At 43.0% G+C, this 21,745-nt stretch overlaps 1 protein-coding gene across 2 annotated transcripts in view; it reads right to left on the minus strand.

Annotated features, from left to right (window-relative positions):
- Positions 1-21,366, minus strand: part of LOC132816340 (macrophage metalloelastase-like) — a 37,202-nt gene extending 15,836 nt beyond the window's left edge. Inside the window, exons 1-5 of one of the 2 annotated variants that reach the window (XM_060825782.1) lie at positions 21,237-21,366; positions 14,746-14,900; positions 10,844-10,989; positions 5,081-5,206; positions 1,737-1,892 (exon numbers count right to left, since the gene is read on the minus strand). In XM_060825782.1, the coding sequence (XP_060681765.1) occupies positions 1,737-1,892; positions 5,081-5,206; positions 10,844-10,989; positions 14,746-14,900; positions 21,237-21,347 (694 nt within the window). In that variant the 5' untranslated portion in view covers positions 21,348-21,366. The remainder of the gene's footprint in view (positions 1-1,736; positions 1,893-5,080; positions 5,207-10,843; positions 10,990-14,745; positions 14,901-21,236) is intronic. The other variant, XM_060825784.1, reaches the window with a different exon arrangement.
- Positions 21,367-21,745: the final 379 nt, after the last annotated feature.

A 21,745-nucleotide genomic window follows, 5' to 3' on the forward strand; every position in this document is an offset into this window, starting at 1 on the left:
GGTTGTTTTTCAGACTGGAGGCCTGTGACCAGTGGAGTGCCACAAGGATCAGTGCTGGGTCCTCTACTTTTTTTCATTTACATAAATAATTGGATGTGAGCATTAAGAGGTACAGTTAGTAAGTTTGCAGATGACACCAGAATTGGAGGTGTAGTGGACAGTGAAGAGGGTTACATCAGATTATAACAAGATTTTGACCAGATGGGCCAATGGGCTGAGAAGTGGTGGATGGAGTTTAATTCAGAAAAATGTGAGGTGTTGCATTTTGGGAAAGCAAATCTTAGCAGGACTTATACACTTCATGGTAAGGTCCTGGGGAGTGTTGCTGAACAAAGAGACCTTGGAGTGCAGGATCATAGCTCCTTGAAAGTGGAGTCACAGGTAGATAGGATAGTGAAGAAGGCCTTTGGTATGCTTTCCTTTATTGATCAAAGTATTGAGTACAGGAGTTGGGAGGTCATGTTGTAGCTGTACAGGACATTGATTAGGCTACTGTTGGAATATTACGTGCAATTCTGGTCTCCTTCCTATCGGAAAGATGTTGTGAAACTTGAAAGGGTTCATAAAGGTTTGCAAGGATATTGCCAGGGTTGGAGGATTTGACCTACAGGGAGAGGCTGAATAGGCTGGGGCTGTTTTCCCTGGAGCGTCAGAGGCTGAGGGGTGTCCTCATAGAGGTTTACAAAATTATGAGGGGCATGGATAGGGTAAATAGACAAAATCTTTTCCCTGGGGTGGGGGAGTCTGCAACTAGAAGGCATAGGTTTAGGGTGAGAAGGGAAGATATAAAAGAGATCTAAGAGGCAATTTTTTCACATAGAGGATGGTACGTGTATGGAATGAACATTCAAATAATACTCTGCTTTTCTATACTTCCTGTCAGAAGGTTAATCTTACATTTTCACCTGCTCAATTCCAATTTTTTGCTTATTCACTTAACCCATCTTTAAATCATTTCCATCTCTATCTCTTTATCTTCACTTGCTTTCCTACATATACATTGTATTTGTATCATAAATAAATTTGGCTACAATACAGTCTGTCCCACCAGCCACGATATTGATATAGCTTATAAATAGTTGAACCCCACCAGTGAACACTGCAGCTGCCCACTGATCACAATTTGGCAAGATTGTGATAACTCTATTTCTGCTAAGTTAGCCACTACCCAACCATGTTAAAGTATCACCCTGGACCATGAGCTCTTATCTTGTGCAATAACCGTTTAAGTATTTCCTCATCAAATGCCTGTTGGAAATCAAACACACTACATCTATTGGTTACTTCGATGATGCATTTTAAAGGATTCTACTACATTTCAAATATGATTCCCTTTTTTACAAAAGGATGTTGACTCTGTCTGATTGCCTTATGGATTTTTTTTAATGCCCTCTTATCACCTCATTAATAAAGGATTTTGGTATATTTGCAAGAACAGATTTTAGACTAACGAGTCTATTATTTCCCGTTTTCTTTTTATCAGATCAAAATGGGGAAGGAAACAGCCTTATGATTGCTACTGACTTTCCTCTCCCCCAGTTAATTAATCAATATTTTTTAAACACAGCAGGTCAGGCAGCATCCAAGGAGCAGGAGAATTCTTCCCGAAGCTTATGCCTGAAACATCGATTCTCCTGCTCCTTGGATGCTAAAGCTAAATTCAGTTTGATTATTCCCTTGTGAAGCTTTTTAAATTTACGTACACCCTAAATAATTAGATGTCAATGCTGTTATACCGTATAAAAACTGGATTCCTCTAACATCATCAGGCGAAAGCATAAATGGATCCCTAAAAAAGTAGGTGGCAAACATCACAGCGTCTCTCTTATTCGAATGACCAAGTCCCAGAGAATGTCCAACTTCATGTGTGACAACTATCTCCAAGTTGATTCCTAGACAAACAAAATTAAAACAAAATTAAAACATTATGTTCAAAGCTGATTATATTGACATTTATCAGAAATAAGTTATTTCATTATTTCTAAGAAAGATATCAGTTCATTTGTCAATCATTTATGTTACTATTGAAATTGATTCTCAAATTTCTGTTAGATAAACGTACAATGAAGATGAGGCAAACACCTGCCTTTCCAATTGGTCACAGATTTATATTGTTTCAAAGTGGTCCATTCAAAAACCACCATATTTTAGCCAAGTATCAATTTTATCAAGTTTCTGGAAGGGTTTCTCTCTGAAGCTAGGTGGGATTTCTCTTTGTATTATTCTGAACCTGCCTCATGAGGTCCTACCACAGCCCTCATTGTGGTCTCCTGCTGGTCTGATTGTACCATCTTGCCGAGGAACATGCCGCTAACTGGAACTCATGAACGGACTGGAAAGTGAAAATAAGAAGGAACTAGTGGTTGCATTGTGTACAGGTAGTTTGAGATTCTGCGAGGTGGAGTGGTGGGCAGCAATAAATTTCCTCTTCCCTGAGCATTAGTGGAAGACACCATGTTAGCATACCCTGTCAGCCTGGACTGAGAATGCCAATCCATTAAGCATGATCTCTACTGTCTGGAGCAATGCTCAGCAATGAAGGAAGAAGGTCAATGACTTTCTCTGCATCTCCAGGTTAAGTGCCACCATTCTCTCTCTGCCACCTCACACCCATTCTATCTCTGCTCCTGCAACTATCTATTGTCAAGAAAAAAAACTAACAAGGCATCTCAGTAATCTAATGGAGTCAGGTGATCCATGACCTTTCGGGTTGTTGCAGTGTATGGATAAAAACTCCAGCGTGGAGTCGGGCCTGGCAACCTGAACACTGCAGAGCTGATACAGGCAGTATTCATGCAGCCAGGTCTTGGACAATCAGCTTCCTTTCAAAACTGACAAACCTGGAATCATCTGGTCAAGTGCTGACAGCCATATTATGTACATGAATGTATTGTTGTTTATATCTTCAGTGTTCCTGCCATCTTAGATGATTGCAATGCAGACTCAGCTAAGTAAGAGGGCAGAAGCATAATCACCTCAATGGATTTTCCCACCTCTCCCCAATGCTGGTTTGACACAGAAGACCATAGACTCAAGAAGGACACAAAGAGAGGAATTAAAGCAGAAACTAGAGGCCCAGCTCAATTTACTCTTGCATCTTCTTCAACAGAGAGCACCTTTGACTGGCAACCGAGCTACAGAGCTTCTCCAGTATCTTGTATCTCAGGACGAGCAATGTCAGACTCACTAGACCCAGCAGACAAACTTGGTAAAAAAACTCAAAGACTAGAACCCTCCCTAGATGACAGGAGAAGACCAAATTGGCTACTGCAGATCCTGAGCCAACCCTTAAAGCCTGAGGAACAGCCTTACTCATGAATAGGTATTTACAGTCCTTTCAAACAGATAGTTCAAATAGGTTAGGGTTATGGCTAGCGTTAGGGTTAGGGTTAGGGTTAGTGTTAGGGTTAGTCTTTGGGTTAGCATTAGGGTTAGGGTTAGTGTTAGGGTTAGCGTTAGGGTTAGGGTTAATCTGGATGAAGGGACTGGGGGCATTCTAGCGAAGTTTGCCATGATACGAAGTTAGGTGGACAGGCAGGTAGTACTGAGGAAGTGGGGAGGCTGCAGAAGGATCTAGACAGTTTGGGAGAGTGGTCCAGAAAATGGCTGATAGAATTCAATGTGAGCAAATGCGAGGTCTTGCACTTTGGAAAAAAGAATACAAGCATGGACTACTTTCTAGACGTGAGAAAATTCATAAAGCCAAAGTACAAAGGGATCTGGGAGTGCTAGCCGAGGATTCTCTAAAGGTTAACATGCAGGTTGAGTCCGTGATTAAGAAAGCGAATGCAATGTTGTCATTTATCTCAAGAGGGTTGGAATATAAAAGCACCGTTGTGCTACTGAGACTTTATAAAGCTCTGGTTAGGGCCCATTTGGAGTACTGTGTCTAGTTTTGGTCCCAACACCTCAGGAAGGACATACTGGCACTGGAACATGTCCAGCGGAGATTCACACGGATGATCCCTGGAATGGTAGGTCTAACATACGAGGAACGGCTGAGGATCCTGGGATTGTATTCATTGGAGTTTGGAAGATTAAGGGGAGATCTAATAGAAACTTACAAGATAAAACATGGTTTGGAAAGGGTGGACACTAGGAAATTGTTTCCTTTCGGCGAGGAGACTAGGACCCGTGGACACAGCCTGAGAATTAGAGGGGGTAAATTCAGAACAGAAATGCGGAGACATTTCTTCAGCCACAGAGTGGTGGGCCTGTGGAATTCATTGCCGCAGAGTGCAGTGGAGGCCGGGACGCTAAATGTCTTCAAGGCAGAGATTGATAAATTCTTGATGTCACAAGGAATTAAGGGCTCTGGGGAGAATGTGGGTAAGTGGAGTTGAAATGCCCATCAGCCATGATTGAATGGCAGAGTGGACTCGATGGGCCGAGTGGCCTTACTTCCACTCCTATGTCTTATGGTCTTATGGTCTAATCGTTATTTGTTTGGATGCCAGTACATGAGTCTAACCCCACAAGCCGAATACTGTATCGCCAGAATTCTGCATGCATCTTTGAATCTACTGTTTTCTTCTGCAACATTTATAGAAGTGAATGCAGTGTCAGGGTGGGGCTCCTAAACCACAACAAGTGATGTTCAGCACAGAAACACTGGAGAGCTGCATGAGGGCTCAGCCTCTGTGGAGAGTCATGAATCATTTATGAGTTTCTGGACTTGAAACATTAACACTGTTTCTCCTTCTACAGATACTGCCAGACCTGTTTAGATTTCCAAAGTATTTTGTGTCAAAATTATCCATGCTTAAAGACTTTATTTTAAACAGCTTAGACCCCCTGTTTGACAATCTAAATATTTTGATCACGAATATGAAAAGAATTCACAGCACAGTTTCCAAGTTATGCAATGTTTGCATGTCAGGGCCATTATTGCCAAAGAATAAATCAAAGTTAGATAACAATACCTCACTCTTTACTGCATTTATCATTTGATCTCATTCTTCAAAACCATGCCTTTACCAGTACCAACAAACAGCTTCCCTGCTACTTCAGACTTTATTGTTTGACATCAGCAAGGACTCAAGTTATTTAACTTATTTAGTTAATTTTGAGGACTGTTTACCATCATTTCCTGTTGTCCAAATCTCAGCGTCATCAAAATGAGCATCGCCTCCAAGGCCTGGTCCAGGAGCAAAGGCGTGAGCCAGAACCCCACCTGATCCGTCAAAAGGAACTCCATCTCCATGTTCTAGCAAAACATATTGAACAGACACATTAATAAATAATCTGTAATAAGGAATGAAACATCATAGGTGCTTGTTTGCAAAATGCTGGAAATAGCACAGGTAACCAATCGGCTGTGGTAAATAATAATATTAGGCATGCACTGATAATTAGACCAAAGAACTATTTAATTCATTAGCCTTTGTTCCGAGGACAGATTTTTAAAAATCCTTCAATCATGGGGTGTAGATATCATTTGCAATGCCAGCATTAGGTAATGATGAATCAGCACCTTGAGTACAATTGAAAGGTTTGCTCAGCCATTTCAGATGGCAGTTAAGAACAGCTCGAGATTTCTGGAGTCATATATAGGTTAGACCTAGGTAAGGCTGGTATATGTGCTTTACTAAAGCTTAAAAATCACACAACACAGGTTTAATTGGAAGCACACTAGCTTTCAGAGCGACGCTCCTTCATCAGGTGATAGTGGAGGGCTCGATCGTAACACAGAATTTATAGCAAAAATTTACAGTGTGATGTAACTGAAATTATACATTGAAAAATTGATTGTCTATTTAGCCATTCATCTGTTAGAGTACAGTGATAGTTTCACTTCTTTCATGTGTAAATCACAAAACCTTTTTTTAAAAAAGTTGCATTCTCGGGTTAGCTGTTAACAGTGGTGATAGCTAGACAATATGTCGAAGGTTCTGGATCAATGGTGCTGGAAGAGCACAGCAGTTCAGGCAGCATCTGAGGAGCAGTAAAATCAACGTTTCGGGGAAAAGCCCTTCATCAGGAATACAGGCAGAGAGCCTGAAGCATGGAGAGGTAAATAAGAGGAGGGTGGAGGTGGGGAGAAAGTAGCATAGAGTACAATAGGTGAGTGGGGGAGGGGATGAAGGTGATAGGTCGGAGGGGAGGGTGGAGTGGATAGGTGGAAAAGAAGATAGGCAGGTAGGACAAGTCATGGGGACAGCGCTGAGCTGGAGGTTGGAACTGGGGTGAGGTGGGGGAAGGGGAAATGAGGAAACTGTTGAAATCCACATTGATGCCCTGGGGTTGAAGTGTTCCGAGGCGGAAGATGAGGCATTCTTCCTCCAGGCGTCAGGTGGTGAGGGAGCGGCGGTGAAGGAGGCCCAGGACCTCCATGTCCTCGGCAGGGTGGGAGGGGGAGTTGAAATGTTGGGTCATGGGGCAGTGTGATTGGTTGGTGCGGTTGTCCCGGAGATGTTCCCTAAAGCGCTCTGCTAAGAGGCGCCCAGTCTCCCCAACGTAGAGGAGACCGCATCGGGAGCAACGGATACAATAAATGGTATTGGTGATGTGCAGACAAAACTTTGATGGATGTGGAAGGTTCCTTTGGGGCCTTGGATAGAGGTGAGGGAGGAGGTGTTAGCGCAGGTTTTACAGTTCCTGCTGTGACAGGGGAAGGTGCCAGGATGGGAGGGTGGGTTGTAGGGGGGTGTGGACCTGACCAGGTAGTCACGGAGGGAACGGTCTTTGCGGAAGGCGGAAAGGGGTGGGGAGGGAAATATATCCCTGGTGGTGGGGTCTTTTTGGACATGGCGGAAATGTCGGCAGATGATTTGGTTTATGCGAAGGTTGGTAGGGTGGAAGGTGAGCACCAGGGGCGTTCTGTCCTTGTTACGGTTGGAGGGGTGGGGTCTGAGGACAGAGGTGTGGGATGTGGACGAGATGCGTTGGAGGGCATCTTTAACCACGTGGGAAGGGAAATTGCAGACTCTAAAGAAGGAGGCCATCTGGTGTGTTCTGTGGTGGAACTGGTCCTCCTGGGAGCAGATACGGTGGAGGCGGAGGAATTGGGAATACGGGATGGCATTTGTGCAGGAGGTAGGGTGGGAAGAGGTGTAATCCAGGTAGCTGTGGGAGTCGGTGGGTTTGTAAAAAATATCAGTGTCAAGTTGGTTGTCATTAAAGGAGTTGGAGAGGTCCAGGAAGGGGAGGGAGGTGTCAGAGATGGTCCAGGTAAATTTAAGGTCAGGGTGGAATGTGTTGGTGAAGTTGATGAATTGCTCAACCCCCTTGCGGGAGCATGAGGTGGCGCCAATGCAGTCATCAATGTAGCGGAGGAAGAGGTGGGGAGTGGTGCCGGTGTAATTACGGAAGATCAACTGTTCTACGTAGCCAACAAAGAGACAGACATAGCTGGGCCCCATACGGGTGCCCATGGCTACCCCTTTGGTCTGGAGGAAGTGGGAGGATTCGAAGGAGAAATTGTTAAGGGTGAGGACCAGTTCGGCCAAACGAGTGAGAGTGTCGGTGGAAGGGTACTGTTGGGGACGTCGGGAGAGGAAGAAACGGAGGGCTTGGAGGCCCTGGTCATGGCGGATGGCGGTGTAGAGGGATTGGATATCCATGGTGAAGATGAGGCATTGGGGGCCGGGGAAACGGAAGTCTTGGAGGAGGTGGATCTGGTTTCCAACATCTGTAGTCATTGCTTTTACCTCATGGATTCTAACCCTACTGCGAATCCTCTTCCAAGGATGCCTGCCTGGAAGAAGTTTTCCTCCTCTCTCTACAAGAATCTCAGGGAGTCCCTCTCCCACTGCAACTCCCAGGTCATTTCCTCTGCCCTGAAGCTCTTCAACCATGTCCTAAAACAAACTCGGTATCACAGTCACATTTGCTTCCTCAGTGCCTGCCTCCGTAACCAACTCATCCCACACGGACTCCGAACCACCTTTAAACCAGCAGAGTTCGGTCCCGAACAGGACAAACAGTACAGACTACAGATTCAAAAACACCAGAGACAGTTCTCCTTCTGGATCCTCAGCTCCACGCTCGCAGCAATGCGCCGGCACCTAACCTCTCTACAGTCAGCTCTGCCTCAGCTGAGGACCACACTCTCTCAGAATTGCAAAGGACCTACTCTGTATGACATCCTCAGGAGAATTCATACTCTCAACAAACAGTATTTCAATTCCATCTCAAACATCAAAAACTGTAAGTACAACAAACTTTTACCTACCCACCTCCATACCCAGCGCTCCCCAAACATTCCAGAAGATTCCCCCGGCCTCTGGAACTGCTCAGATGCCATTAGCCATGTGGCTTGTGCAGCTGCCATCCCCACGCTGATTGATGATGTCACTTCTGCCCCCATCATGGCCACTCCCACAGTCACTTCCACCCCTCACAATTCCTCATGCACCACATGTGACATCACTTCTGCCCCTCACATCATCACTGATGCCACACACTCAGTGACTTCTGCCACCCCTACTGCCGTGTTTGCCATCACCTCCGCCCCCACCAACGCCACTCACCTGTAATCTGCTGACACATCCCCCCACAGATCCTACTGTCACCATCCCCGCTCCCTAGAACCCTGAGGGGAACACCACCCCTGCTCATGACTCCATCCCCATTCCCCCCACCATCACACCCACTCCAGGTCCGGCTCCGCCCCCACTCCCAGCTCCACACCCACACCAGATCCCAGCTCCCAGCCCTGCCGAGTTTTCACCATCCCTCCAGACCTCCCCCTCACTGAGGATGAACGATCAGTCCTCAGCAAAGGACTCACCTTCATCCCCTTCCGTCCATGCATCAATGAAGTTAATGCACGCCGTGACGTCGAACATTTCTTCCACCGCCTCCGAGCTTACTTTCACAATCAGGACTCCTGCCCACCTTGTGAGGACCCCTTCGCCCACCTCCAACACACTGCATCCACCTGGACACCCCGCGCTGGCCTATTACCTGCCCTCGACCTCCTCATTTCCAACTGCCGCCGGGACATTAACCGCATCAACTAGTCTACCCCCCCTCCCCCACTCCAACCTCTCACCCTCACAACGCGCAGCCCTCCAATCCCTTTGCTCCAATCCCAACCTCACCATCAAGCCAGTGGATAAAGGGAGCGCTGTGGTAGTCTGGCGCACTGACCTCTACATCGCTGAAGCCAAACGTCAACTCGAGGACATCTCTTCCTACCGCCCCCTCGACCATGACCCCACCCCCCCATCACCAAACCATCATCGCCCAGACTGTACAGAACCTCATCACCTCAGGAGATCTCCCACCCACAGCTTCCAACCTCATAGTCTGGGAACCCCGCACTGCCTGGTTCTACCTCCTTCCCAAGATCCACAAGCCTGACCACCCTGGCCGACCCATTGTCTCAGCATGCTCCTGCCCCACTGAACTCATCTCTACCTTACCTGGACACTGTCCTATCCCCCCTAGTCCAGGAACTCCCCACACACATTCAAGATACCACCCACGCCCTCCACCCCCTTCAGGAAAGTCTGACAAGGACTGATACTCTGAGGAAACCAGGCCACAGGTATAATGCACGGGTGCAGGCTACATTGGCTTATTAGTGGGACCTCTATTTCTCAATCCCTCAACTCAATCCCAGCAGTGGGGGAGGCGAGAGCCTAGTGGTATTATTGCTGGACTGTTAATCTGGGTAAATTTTTCGGCCTTGTTATCATGGAGCCTGCCATTATACATTACCTCGGGTTAGCCACCAACAGTCCTTATTAACATCTATTCACTCTCCCTGCCAGATCATTTTTGACTCCTCTGTCCAGCCAATGCTTTTGTCTGTCTTTGGGCTGTATCCCCACCTATTGTTTACTTCCTAACCATACCACACCCCCCCCCCCAAACACTTTGTCTTCTGCATATAATCCTAGCTGCCATCAGTTCTGAGGAAGGGTCTCTGGAACTGAAACGTTATCTCTGATTTCTCTTCACAGATGCTGCCAGACCTGCTGAGCTTTTCCAGCAACGTGTGTGTGTGTGTGTGTGTGTGATGATGGAGTTTGAATACAATAAACAAAAGAAAAACTGGAATTACGTGTCTAATGATGACCTTGAAAGCATTGTGTCAATTGAGAAAAAAAATGTCTGGGTCACTAATTGTCCTATAGGGAAGGAAACTGTCATCCTTACCTGGTCTGGCCTACATGTAACTCCAGACGCACAGTGATGGGATCAGATTCTGGCCTCACCTTTATCCTGAAAAATGAATTTAAAAAGTGTGGGGACTGCCTAGGCCTCAGGAAGGAGCCTGGAAAAGTAAATCCTGAGGGTTTGGAGCACAGAGCTGAGAGCAGGATAAAGTGGGTGGGTTACAAGTTGGAACGGAATGACATCTTGAGAGGTGCCCCTGTTGAATAGATGCTGTCACTTCTATTCTGCCTTCTTTTCACATAGAATGAGATAAGATGCTGCCCACTGCCACTCACCTGCTTAAATCGCCATAGTTTGGATTAGACAGCATATTATTCAGGCCAGTAAACTTGTCAACAAGTCTATTTGTCCATTTAGTTATTTATTTTCATCTGGTGATGCCAGCCCAATTATTATATTATGATGGGGTCATCTCGGGGTTGGACAGGGCGATGGTCTTGCCACCCAAATCTTTTACACTGCCTCCATCCCAACATTGATAACATGACTGGATTGAGTCAGTAAAATCCAGTTGCATGGCTCTGGATCATTGTCCAGGCTTCCAAATACTGAATCCAAAAATTATAATCAACATGCTACTATGTTAAATGCAACTGAAAAATCACAACTGTGTTATTTGCTTGCAAATGCACACTAACATACAAATATTTGCAGAATTTTATGTTCTTATTTCAAGTTTCTAGTTTTTATTATTAACTTTATCATTTGAACATACCTCCACTACTAAAGATAATTTCAATATCTGCGATAGCATCTGTCTTTCGAAACGATAGTGGAGTAACATCACTCCAATGTTTAAAACCTCGTCTCAAAACTTCATCCACAGTGGCCTCACTCAAGTCTCTTGTATATTGCCGTACCCTGTGTTAAAAACAAAATCAAATATATTGCAATTGTTTACAAATTTTGAAACGATGGTGCTGTTTGTATGTTTCTGAGATCAATGTCTGGTCTTCTGAAAACACCTCATGTCACCTGCTCCAGTCACTCCTGCTGTGTCACACACTCGCATTAGAACATTAGCCAGGCTGAAGGGGAAAACACTGTATAAAAGCCATTGAGTAAGAATGCAAAAGAATTCTGAACTAGTTCCTGATTCAGAGAGTAAGTTGCCAACAAAGCAACATGGTACTACCATTACAGGTCAACATGATGATCTACCTGGGACCGGTGGTGTTTATTGCTTTGATAACTGTGATTGTGTTTTCCTTTTAGAAGTGACAGTACCACTTTGTTTTGACCACTTTTTAAAAAGAGTTGTGTTGATAGTTGGCACATCTGATGTGGTTATCATAACATCCTCATCCCCCAGTTAGTTAGCACTGCTGCCTCACAGCGCCAGAGACCCGGGTTCAATTCCCGCCTCAGGCAATTGTCTGTGTGGAGTTTGCACATTTTCCTCGTGTCTGCGTGGGTTTCCTCCGGGTGTTCCGGTTTTCTCCCACTATCCAAAAATGTGCAGATTTGGTGAATTGTCCGTGCTAAATTGTCCGTGCTAAATTGTCCATGGTGTTAGGTGTAGGGGAATGGGTCTGGCTGGGTTGCGCTTTGGCGGGTCGGTGTGGACTTGTTGGACCGAAGGGCCTGTTTCCACACTGTAAGTAATCTAAACAGTTATGTGCAAATTGATGCATAGTGTAGTTCCAGATAACTTGCTGATTGAATGTAGTTAATGGTATGGAGAGTTTATTGCCATTTAATAGGAGACCTGAAAATTTTGCATTTGACTCATCAAGTATCATCAACATGTGCATTACTCTGCCTTGTGGTAGCATTTGCCACAAATGCAGTCCTCTAATTCTTTCAATCATTAGTGGTTGACCCTAATAACTCATTCCTCAAGGGATCTCTCCATACATGTGATCTGGAGGCTCAACAAAAGCACTTTAGAAATTCATTTGCAATGTGTGCCAATCAGCATGCCATATTTTGAGGCAGCTATAAGTGAAACTACACTGCACTTACTTATTGTTGGCTAACTGTCTGATTAAGCTGATGAAAGTGATGCAGACCAGTGCCTCCTGCAGCAAACTACCAGAGCCTAGTCTCTAAACTCAGGCAGGACTTACTAGGTGTTTGGAAGTCCAGTGATTTTACTATTTATGAACTCAATGTCGTCTGTTCAGAAATCTTCCATTATAGGTTGTATTATTGACTTCAATAACTCTGATAATTTATCAGTGGGTGGCATGGTGGCTTAGCACTGCTGCCTCACAGGACCAGGGTCCCAGGTTCGACCCTGGCCTTGGACAACTGTCCGTGTGGAGCTTGCACATTCTCTGGGTGCTCGGTTTCCTCCCACAATCCAAAGATGTGCAGGTCAGGTGAATTAGCCGTGCTAAATTGCCCGTAGTGGTAGGTGCATTAGTCAGAGGTTGGTGTGGACTGGTTGGGCTGAAGGGCCTGTTTCCACACTGTATGGAATCTAATCTTATGGTCAAATTTAAGGAAATTATTGTCATAAAATTCCAACTGATTTCATGATGATTCTTTCCCTGACCAAGTAGAGACTTAATGCAGGCATACACTCATACTAATTTTGGAATATTCCTATCCTAGGAACAGGTCAGGATCATTGATTGCATTGACACTGGGAGATGTCTGCCATCTTCCACCACCTTATAAATTCAGCTGTGGAAAGGAAAACCTATAGTTAACCTTCACTATCCACCACCAATTAATGCCTTAAATAACAATTAACAACCATTTAAATTAACAGTCACGTGATCCTCTCTGGGCTGAATTTTCTTTACATCAGACTGAAGGAGAAAGAGCTGACCTACTTGACTGGGCACGCTGGCAGTTTCAATTGGGGTAGAATCCCTAAATTAGTATTAAAACACCAAGGGATACTCTTGCTTTCATGGATAGCCTCTGAGAGTTGGCTCGCTGCACTTGATAGCGACTCTTCTACTACCCCTCTACCTGTGAACTCCAACTCTAGAAAATCCCTCCCCCTCCCCCCCAAACAATACTTACCTTCTTCAGTGGTTGTCCTCCACCTGGGGTTCCAGGTGATAGTGTCCAAGGAACACTGCTGCTGAGTTCTGGAATTTCTGGCCTCTGATTAACCTACTTCCTTCAGACGGTTAGGAGGTCCAAGTCTGATTGTGTAACTCCAGTAAAAATGCTGCCAGATATTTATCAGCAGCCGAACTGATTTGGCACACATTCTGAGCAAGAAAGGCTGCTGGTCAGGTTCATGTGGCACAATGGTAGTGTCCCTACCTCTGAGCCATGATCCCTGGGTTCAAGTCTGATCTGCTTCAGAGGATTGTAATTACTAAATGTATTGATTAGAAAAATATCTAGGCTGTGTGTTTCCCTCTGGTAAACTCTCCCACTTTAGAATTTAGTACAAATATGCAAAATTTCCAAAACTATGTGTGATGAATAAGATTTGGGTGAGGATGTCCATGAATCACAAAAAGCTAACAAGTCAGTTCATTGGGCAGCAGGCAAGGCGAATGGAAGGCTGGCTTTTGTTTTGAAGGAAATGGATAGGAAAAGTAGGAAGGTTTGCTAAAATGAAACAAGGTACTAGTCAGACCACAGCTGAGATACTGTAGACAGTTTAAAACCCATTATCCAAGGAAAGATACACTGGCATTGAAGGCAGTCTAGAAAACGTTCACTGGGCTGATACCAGATATGCAGGGACTGTCTAATGAGAAGATGAAACCTCATTGAAACATACAAGATTCTTTGATAGCTTAACAGTATACATGCAGCAAGTTCTGAGGAAGGGTCACCAGACCTGAAATGTTAACTCTGATTTCTCTTCACAGATGCTGCCAGACCTGCTGAGTTTTTCCAGCAACTTCTGTTTTGGTATTTGTAGAAAGATTGTTCCTCCTTGTGGGATAGTCTAGGATCAGGAGGCAATATCTCAGAATAAAGGGTTGTACATTCAAGATGCAAATAAGGAGGAATTTCTTCTCTTTGTGGGTTGTGAATATGTGGAATTCCTTACCACTTGGAGCTATCAAGGCGAGGCTATGAGGCATAGTCATGGCTGAGATAGACAGATTTTTAATCAATAAGAGTGTCAAGGGTTGTGGGAAAAGGCAGGGAAGTGGAGTTGAAGATTGTTAGGTCAGCCATAATCTCATTGGTCATGGAGCAAACTCAATGGACCTATTTCTAGTCCTGTGTCTTGTGGATTTATGGTGAGGAAGTCATAACAGCAGCAAAATAATTCAAGGCGAGCATCATCTTAACAGTCACCACCAGAACTATCCTTGGTCCACAAAGCATTTTGAGGGTGTGGATTCATGAACTTGCCCAGTTCTGTCACAGCTTCACTCAAAGATTATTGTCCTATCATACTGGTTTTGACATATGCAAGGTATTATTAATTTGACTTGCGTATTAAACATCTGGGACAGTGAGGATAGGATGGCTAAGTGTTGAACAACTAATCTGCAGTTGATTTTCAATGTGCATGATTTTTCTGATTGGCCTTGCCCTCCTTATATTTAGGAGAGAGAGTGGTTTGTTGTTGAATTCTGTGGTAGTTCTGGTCATTATGCGTGCATTTGTCTTGCTTAGTGTGAAAATTTTAACAAATTAATGCTACTAAATGAATAGGGCATATCACTTAAACAAGATCTATACCTGTAGGTGAGATCATTCTTGTTAAATTTAGGTGTGCCAGGAAAAACAGAAAACGCCTCAAAGTCAGTTACTCCACAACGAGGGACTCCATTTGATTTAACTGTTCCATTGACAGGCTTCCTGGTTATCTGAAGTTGATATTGAGTCTGTTTTACCTAGATGAAATTAACAGGTATATTTTTCAGTGATATTCAAATTTTTATTATTGCATTAGCAACAGAATTTTTTTTAAAAAATGCAGTTTTTAAAGTCTATTATTAGCAAGCCAATGCTAAGGATCATGAAGTACATGACTTTGGAAAGTGTGATTTTTGAGATGTAATTCTGTTACTGGGTGACTAATTAGTGGTAAACAGACATTCTCCCACATTTTATTTAAATAATAATTTCATGTTTTCTTAAATGCCTCATTTGAACTTAACTGTACCATCCTTTCAGGCAGTGTCTTCCAGACCTGAGTCACTTGTACAATAAAGGATTTTCTCACAACACATTTTCTCCTTTTGCATATCACACTAAATTATTGCCCGTTTATTCTTAATCTTTGTATGAGTTGGAACAGTTTGCCCAACATAGTCTAACGGACTGCCTTATGATTTTGAAAACTCCAATCACAGCTGCTCTTAGCCTTCTCACCTCGAAGAAAACAAACCCCAACCTCTCTCATCTCTCCTGGAAGTAGAAGTTCTGTTTGATAGCTATGAGGCACAGGGGACAGGTCTACAGTGCACAGCTTCAACAGAGTATTGAATTCAGACATTTACTAAATGATGGAATTTCTTGTGTTTTAAAAGGTGATTTTATTAAAACTGTATTGTGTTGCATTTAGCATGAAGTCACTAAGTTTATCTTTGATGTTGGGAAACTTCTATAACAAAATACGTGACAAAAGTAATATCCTAATGGGACAAATGTGAGTTGATTCAGAAAAGTCAGCATGTATTCTGGAGAGCAATATTATGTTTAACTAAATTACTAGAAAATTTGAAGGCTATGACAAGATTGAAAAGGAAAACAAAACTGTTCATATTAGCTGATGACAGAAGGATGAGGGAATGAAGATTTACATTTTTGAGTAGGGATATCTCGAGAACTTTTTGAATGCAGAGAGTGGTTAAGACCTGCAACTTGCTGGGTACCGTTTGGGAAGCAGAAGTACTGAGGTAATTTAAATGAAAACTTGGAAAACAGAAATAGGTAATAATTATACAGGGATAGAGTAGGGAGATGGTACTGATTGGCTTTCTGTGAGGAGAGTTTGTATAAACACCATGGGCTAATTGGTCTCCTTCTGTGTCATAATTACTTTCAGATTATAACTTTATACGTCCAATTTGCAAAGCTAGAATTTCTGGGCAGTGAGACAGTTGATCATCCAAACTACTGGAAATTCCCAGAATCCAGTGAGTTTTGGAATATTTCACCCAGTGCTCCATAATTTCTTCTGCAACTTCCTTTAAACCCATTGGGTGCCAGCTATCAGAATCTGTTGACTTGTCTTCCTATAGTCCAATTGGTTTGTAAAATACTTTGTCCCGTGTAGTGGAGACTGTTCCAAGATCTTCTCTTCCATTAGTATCTTACTTATCTGTTATTTTTGCGTTATGACATGGAGTAAATCCCTCTGCTAATTTAATCCAGCCACACAGAAAAATTTCACCTCACACCATAACCTGTTAAATTCGAGCCAAAAAGACTTATCCCAGAAGTCACTTTTTAAAATAAAAATTAACAATTTTATTCTATAAGTCAAATAGACAATATTAAAACCAACAACTATATACAATCCTTTCTCTTAAACCTATCTTTTACCTCCCACTCCACAATACTGGTCCGATAAAAAAATCCTGATTAAGATTTACAAAAAGAAAATCACACTTCAAAAGCCAGTCAGCTTTGTTGATTCTCCTTTGAAGATTTTTCTTCAGGTCGGTTTTGATGTTCTGCGGCGCAAACTTCTGATAGACAGGTACCTTTCAGAGAGTTCTTCAACTTGTGGATAGCCTTGGCAGTTCTTCTAACTATCCAAAATGTCCGGTTTTATAGCCCAAAACATCAGATCATTTCATTCATTTTAATATTATCACAGTACTAAATTCAAATTTGATTGAATTTTGGTATCTTGAAGTATAATTGGCCACATTTGAATTTATTTTTGTTTCATGGCAACTCAACTGCAGCTATTTGTTTCAACCAAGTATTACATTCTTACTTTGTTCAGAGCTCTCTCTGTGCTTTGGCAGTCCTTGCTAGCTTTTCTACTCCCTTAAAGGTACAGTACACCGCTATACCTTCATAACATTTGGGATGTCTATGATGCCCACCACTGTGGCGAAGTGAAATATTGCTTTGAACTAGCTGTGATTTCTCTGTTCTCAACTTCCTCGTGCATCTTCAAGAGTTCCATACCTTATTACTCTTCTTGTATACACATAGAAGCTCTTAATGTGTGATTTTACATTTCTTACCAATTTACTTTCACAACCAATTTTCTCCTTCTTTATTAACGTTATAGTTAGTCCGCTGCTGGTTACTCAAAACATTCCAAATCTCTGGCCTAGTATTAGTTTTTGTCCTTTTTTATGTTTTGGTCTTTCTTCATCTTTGCTAATGATAAGTGGTTCATCCTTCTCATTGAGTCCTTCTACTTGACCAGGACAGATTTTGGCTCAGCTTTCTGAAATATCTGTTTAAATGTCTGGTATTGCTCAACCAGTGAATTTTCTCCTGATCTATTTTCCCAGCTCACTTTGAGATAACTCCTACTCAATATCTCTGGAATTGCTCAAAGTTAAGTTGAGGACACTGGCTTAAAAACCTGAGTTGCTTATCCCCAAACTGAATTTGAAATTTTACCATGTTGTGATCTTTAACAATTCTACCATTTATTAATGCTATCTCATTGCACATTACTAGATCTATGATAGCCTGTTTCAGATAGGTTCAGCAATGTACTACTCTTAAAAAATCGCAGGTGCACTCTACAAATTTCTTATGACTCTTGTCTAGTCAGTATGCAAACTAAAGTCACACTTTGTATTGGAGCACACTCTTACATACTTCCATATTTATCCAGATTCAGACTTTGTTCTGCATTGAAGCAATTATTCACATGCCTCGAGGCAACTCCCAGCTCGGATTTCTTTTCTTTGCCTTTCTTTGTTTCCGCCCAGACTGATTCCACAACCTGATCTGTTGCATTTATATGATTCAACACCACATTGATACCAAGCATTACAAAAAAAGCTACCCAGCCTCCCTTTCATTTTTTGCTGATTTTTCCAGAATGAAAGAGCACGGCTCTGGAAAAGCACAGCAGGTGAGGCACCATCCAGGGAGCAGGCATAAGCCCTTCATCAGGAATATGGAAGGGGAAGGGAACTGTGAGATAAATCGTGGGGTGGAGTGGGGCTGGGGGAAGGTAGCTGGTAAAGCAATAGTTGGATGCAGGTGGGGGTAATTGTGATAGGTCGGTGGGGAGGGTGGAGCGGGTAAGTGGGCAGGAAGATAGACAGGTAGGACAGTTCAAGAGCATAGTGCTGAGTTGGAGAGTTGGATCTGGGATGAGATGGGGGAAGACATGATTTCTGAATATTCAGTTCCTGGTTTTAGTCACCCTGTAACCATGTATTCATAATCATTATCAAGCTTGTAATTTATTTCTATTTGTCTTGTCAATGTGTTATTCTTGTTACAAACGCTGCACGCATTAAAATAGAGAGCTGCAAGCTCTGACTTTTTAACCATTATTTCTCTCTCTGGTCTCAATTTCTACTCACGTTTCTGCATATATTTTCTACTCCTTCCCTTAAGACATTGTCACTCAACTTTTCACGATTCTGCAGCTCTGCTCTATTGTTTCTTTTTGAATTTTCAAGCTTTTCTACAATTGAACTGTTTTCTCCCTTAAAATTAGTTTAAAGCTGCATCTACTATCCTAGTTTTACAATTTGTCAGGACACTGGTCCCAGCACGGTTCAAGTGCAGCCTGTTTCCATGGAACCGTTCTCTTTTTCACCAGTACAGGTGCTGGTGAGTCATGAATTGGAACCCATTTCTCCCATCCTACTCCTTGAACCATGCATTGATCTCCCTTCTCTTGTTTATCATATGACAGCTCGCACGTGGCTGAGGTAGTCATCCAATGATTATCACCTTTGTGGTTCTGCCTTTTCATTTATCTCTGAACCGCCGATAATCTCTCAGCAAAATTTCTTTCCTAGACCTACCAATATCGTTGTTGCCCTGATGGACTACAACAACTGAATCTTATCTCTCCATTCCAAGTTCCTGTCCAGCCCAGAACAGATGTCTTAAACACTGGCATTAGGTAGGCCATACACTCTCTGCGACTCCCTGGCATTGCTGCTATTCCCCTAACTATGCTATCACTTACTACAACAATCACATTCCGTTTTTTAATCCACCTCCATGCCCCCTCAACAGTTATTGCTGTTCCCACTCTCTGTCACATGCTGTCTCCTGCTCTGAACGTAGCTGCTGTAACCACACATTCGCCTGGTTTCAGAAGATGCTGAACACCGTTTCTCTTCAGCTTATTCAGGCTCTCTCCTCCTCTTCACAAAACTGACTTCTCTGATTTACAATATTTATGCTTTTGGCCTCAAATCATTCTCCTAGTTGTAGAACATAGAACAGTTCACCACAGTACAGGCCTTTCAGCCCACGATGTGGTCCCGAGCATTTATTTAAATCTAAGATTATGCCAATTTACTGCCATCCATGGGCTTGTTCAGCAGTTGCTTAAATATCTCTAATGTCTCTGACTCTCCTACCACCACTGGCAGTGCATTCCACACACCCACCACTCTCTGTGTAAAGTAACTACCTCTGATATTTCCCATATATCTTCCTCCAATCGTCTTAAAATTATAGCCCCTCATGACAGCCCTAGAGAAAAGCATCTCATTACCTTGTGCACCTCTGTCAAGTCACCTCTCTTCCTTCTTCTCGCCAGTGTGAAAAGCCCGAGCTCACTCAACCAGTCTTCATAAAACATGCCCCCCAGTCCAGGCAGCGTCCTGGTAAATCTCCTCTGCACCCTCTTTCTAACCCATCTATATCCTTCCCACAATGAGGCGACCAGAATTAGACACAATACTCCAAGTATGGTCTAACCAGGGTTTTATAGAGCTGCAGCAAAACCTCGCAGCTCTTAAACTCTATCTCCCTGTTAATGAAAGCCAAAACACCATATACCTTCTTAACAATCCTATCAACTTGGGTGGCAACTTTGAGAGATCTATATATGTGGACCCCAAGATTTATTGTTCCTTCACACTGTCACGAATCCTGTCTTTAACCCTGTATTTAGCATTCAAATTCAACCTTCCAACATGAATCACTTCACATTTATCCAGGTTGACGTCCATCTGCCACGTCTCCGCCCAGCGCTACATCCTGTCAATGACTTGGTGTAGCCTGCAATCACCCTCGACACTATTTACAACAACATTCACCTTTGTCAAACAGTGTGGTGCTGGAAAAGCACAGCCAGTCAGGCAGCATCCAAGAAGCAGGAGAGTTGACATTTCTCAAAACGTTGATTCTCCTGCTCCTCGGATGCTGCCTGACCTGCTGTGCTTTTCCAGCCCCACACTCTCGACTCTGATCTTCAGCATCTGCAGTGCTCACTTTCTACCACTGTCCTTTGTGTCATCGGCAAACCCACCCTTCCACTTCTTCATCTAAGTCATTTATAAAAACTACAAAGAGCAGAGGCCCAAGAACAGAGCCCTGCAGGACACCACTGGTCACTGACCTCCAGCAAGAATACCTTCCACCCACTGCCGGTCACTGTCTTCTTTTGGCCAGACAGTTCTGTATCCAGAGAGCCAGATTTCCCTGGATCCCATCCCTCCTAACTTTCTGAATGAAAGTTACGTCAAGTTATGTCAGACTTGAAACATTAATTCTGCTTTGTTTTCACAAATACTGCCAGATCTGCTGAGTTTCTCCAGGAAAATCAGTTTCTTTTTCAGATTTTGCTTTCTTTATTGATTGATCTCACCTGCTCTGCAGCAGAGGCTCTGCTTTCCTGACTATACCCGTGTTTTTAAGAATCTTCAGACTAACCACTTCTCTCAATCCTCTCAGTGATGCTGACTGACTGCAGTGGTCCTCATCTTGCTCAACTTTAATAATGGACTTAACTCGAGATTTCAGCTGCAAATGTGTTGCTGGTCAAAGCACAGCAGGTTAGGCAGCATCTCAGGAATAGAGAATTCAACGTTTCGAGCATAAGCCCTTCATCAGGGATTTTAACTCGAGATTTGCCAGCCTTTAGTACTTCATGGAATACTATAATCAGCAATATTTATGCAAAACATGAAACGAAACAGAAATAGAACAAATCAAGAAGATATTCAGCTTAATTATAATCATCTGCGACACTTACATTTCTGAAAAAAGGATGTCTTTAAATATTCTATCTAACAAACAAGAATATTTAGGTTGAATTATTTCCATACCTCGGGAGTTTTTGTAACTGGCTCGTCTTTAGCCAATGGAAGTGCATCTGAAGGTATGGTTTGAAAGCCCAGTTCAAGTGCAATGGCGAGACAAAAATACACAGCCTTCATTTCGGTTGTTTACTGTGTTGTAAACAGCCTCAAGATAAAAGGCACAATCCATTGTCTATCTTTATATAGAGCCAGAATATTAATCAACACCATGACTCAGATGAGAATTTCATACCTTGGAGTAATCATTGCTGAGGTGTTGGGAAAATATTTTCTGATGTGCAGTTGCCTAACATAAATTCAGTAAATTCTTTTCTGTTTAACTGGAAAGCAGGAAGTAAAAAAAATCTAGAACTGAAGTAATATTTTATACTATAAAGAATTAGATAAACAGCAGACAAAGTAGAATGCATGTAATGTTCTACAAACCCATATAGCTCTGACATTTTTCAGCTCTGGACTCAAATGAAAACTAGTATAAACATTAGTTTATATGTTATTTTATGATGTTTGTTTGT

This window comes from Hemiscyllium ocellatum, chromosome 6 (assembly GCF_020745735.1).
Source record: "Hemiscyllium ocellatum isolate sHemOce1 chromosome 6, sHemOce1.pat.X.cur, whole genome shotgun sequence".
Taxonomy (NCBI): domain Eukaryota; kingdom Metazoa; phylum Chordata; class Chondrichthyes; order Orectolobiformes; family Hemiscylliidae; genus Hemiscyllium; species Hemiscyllium ocellatum.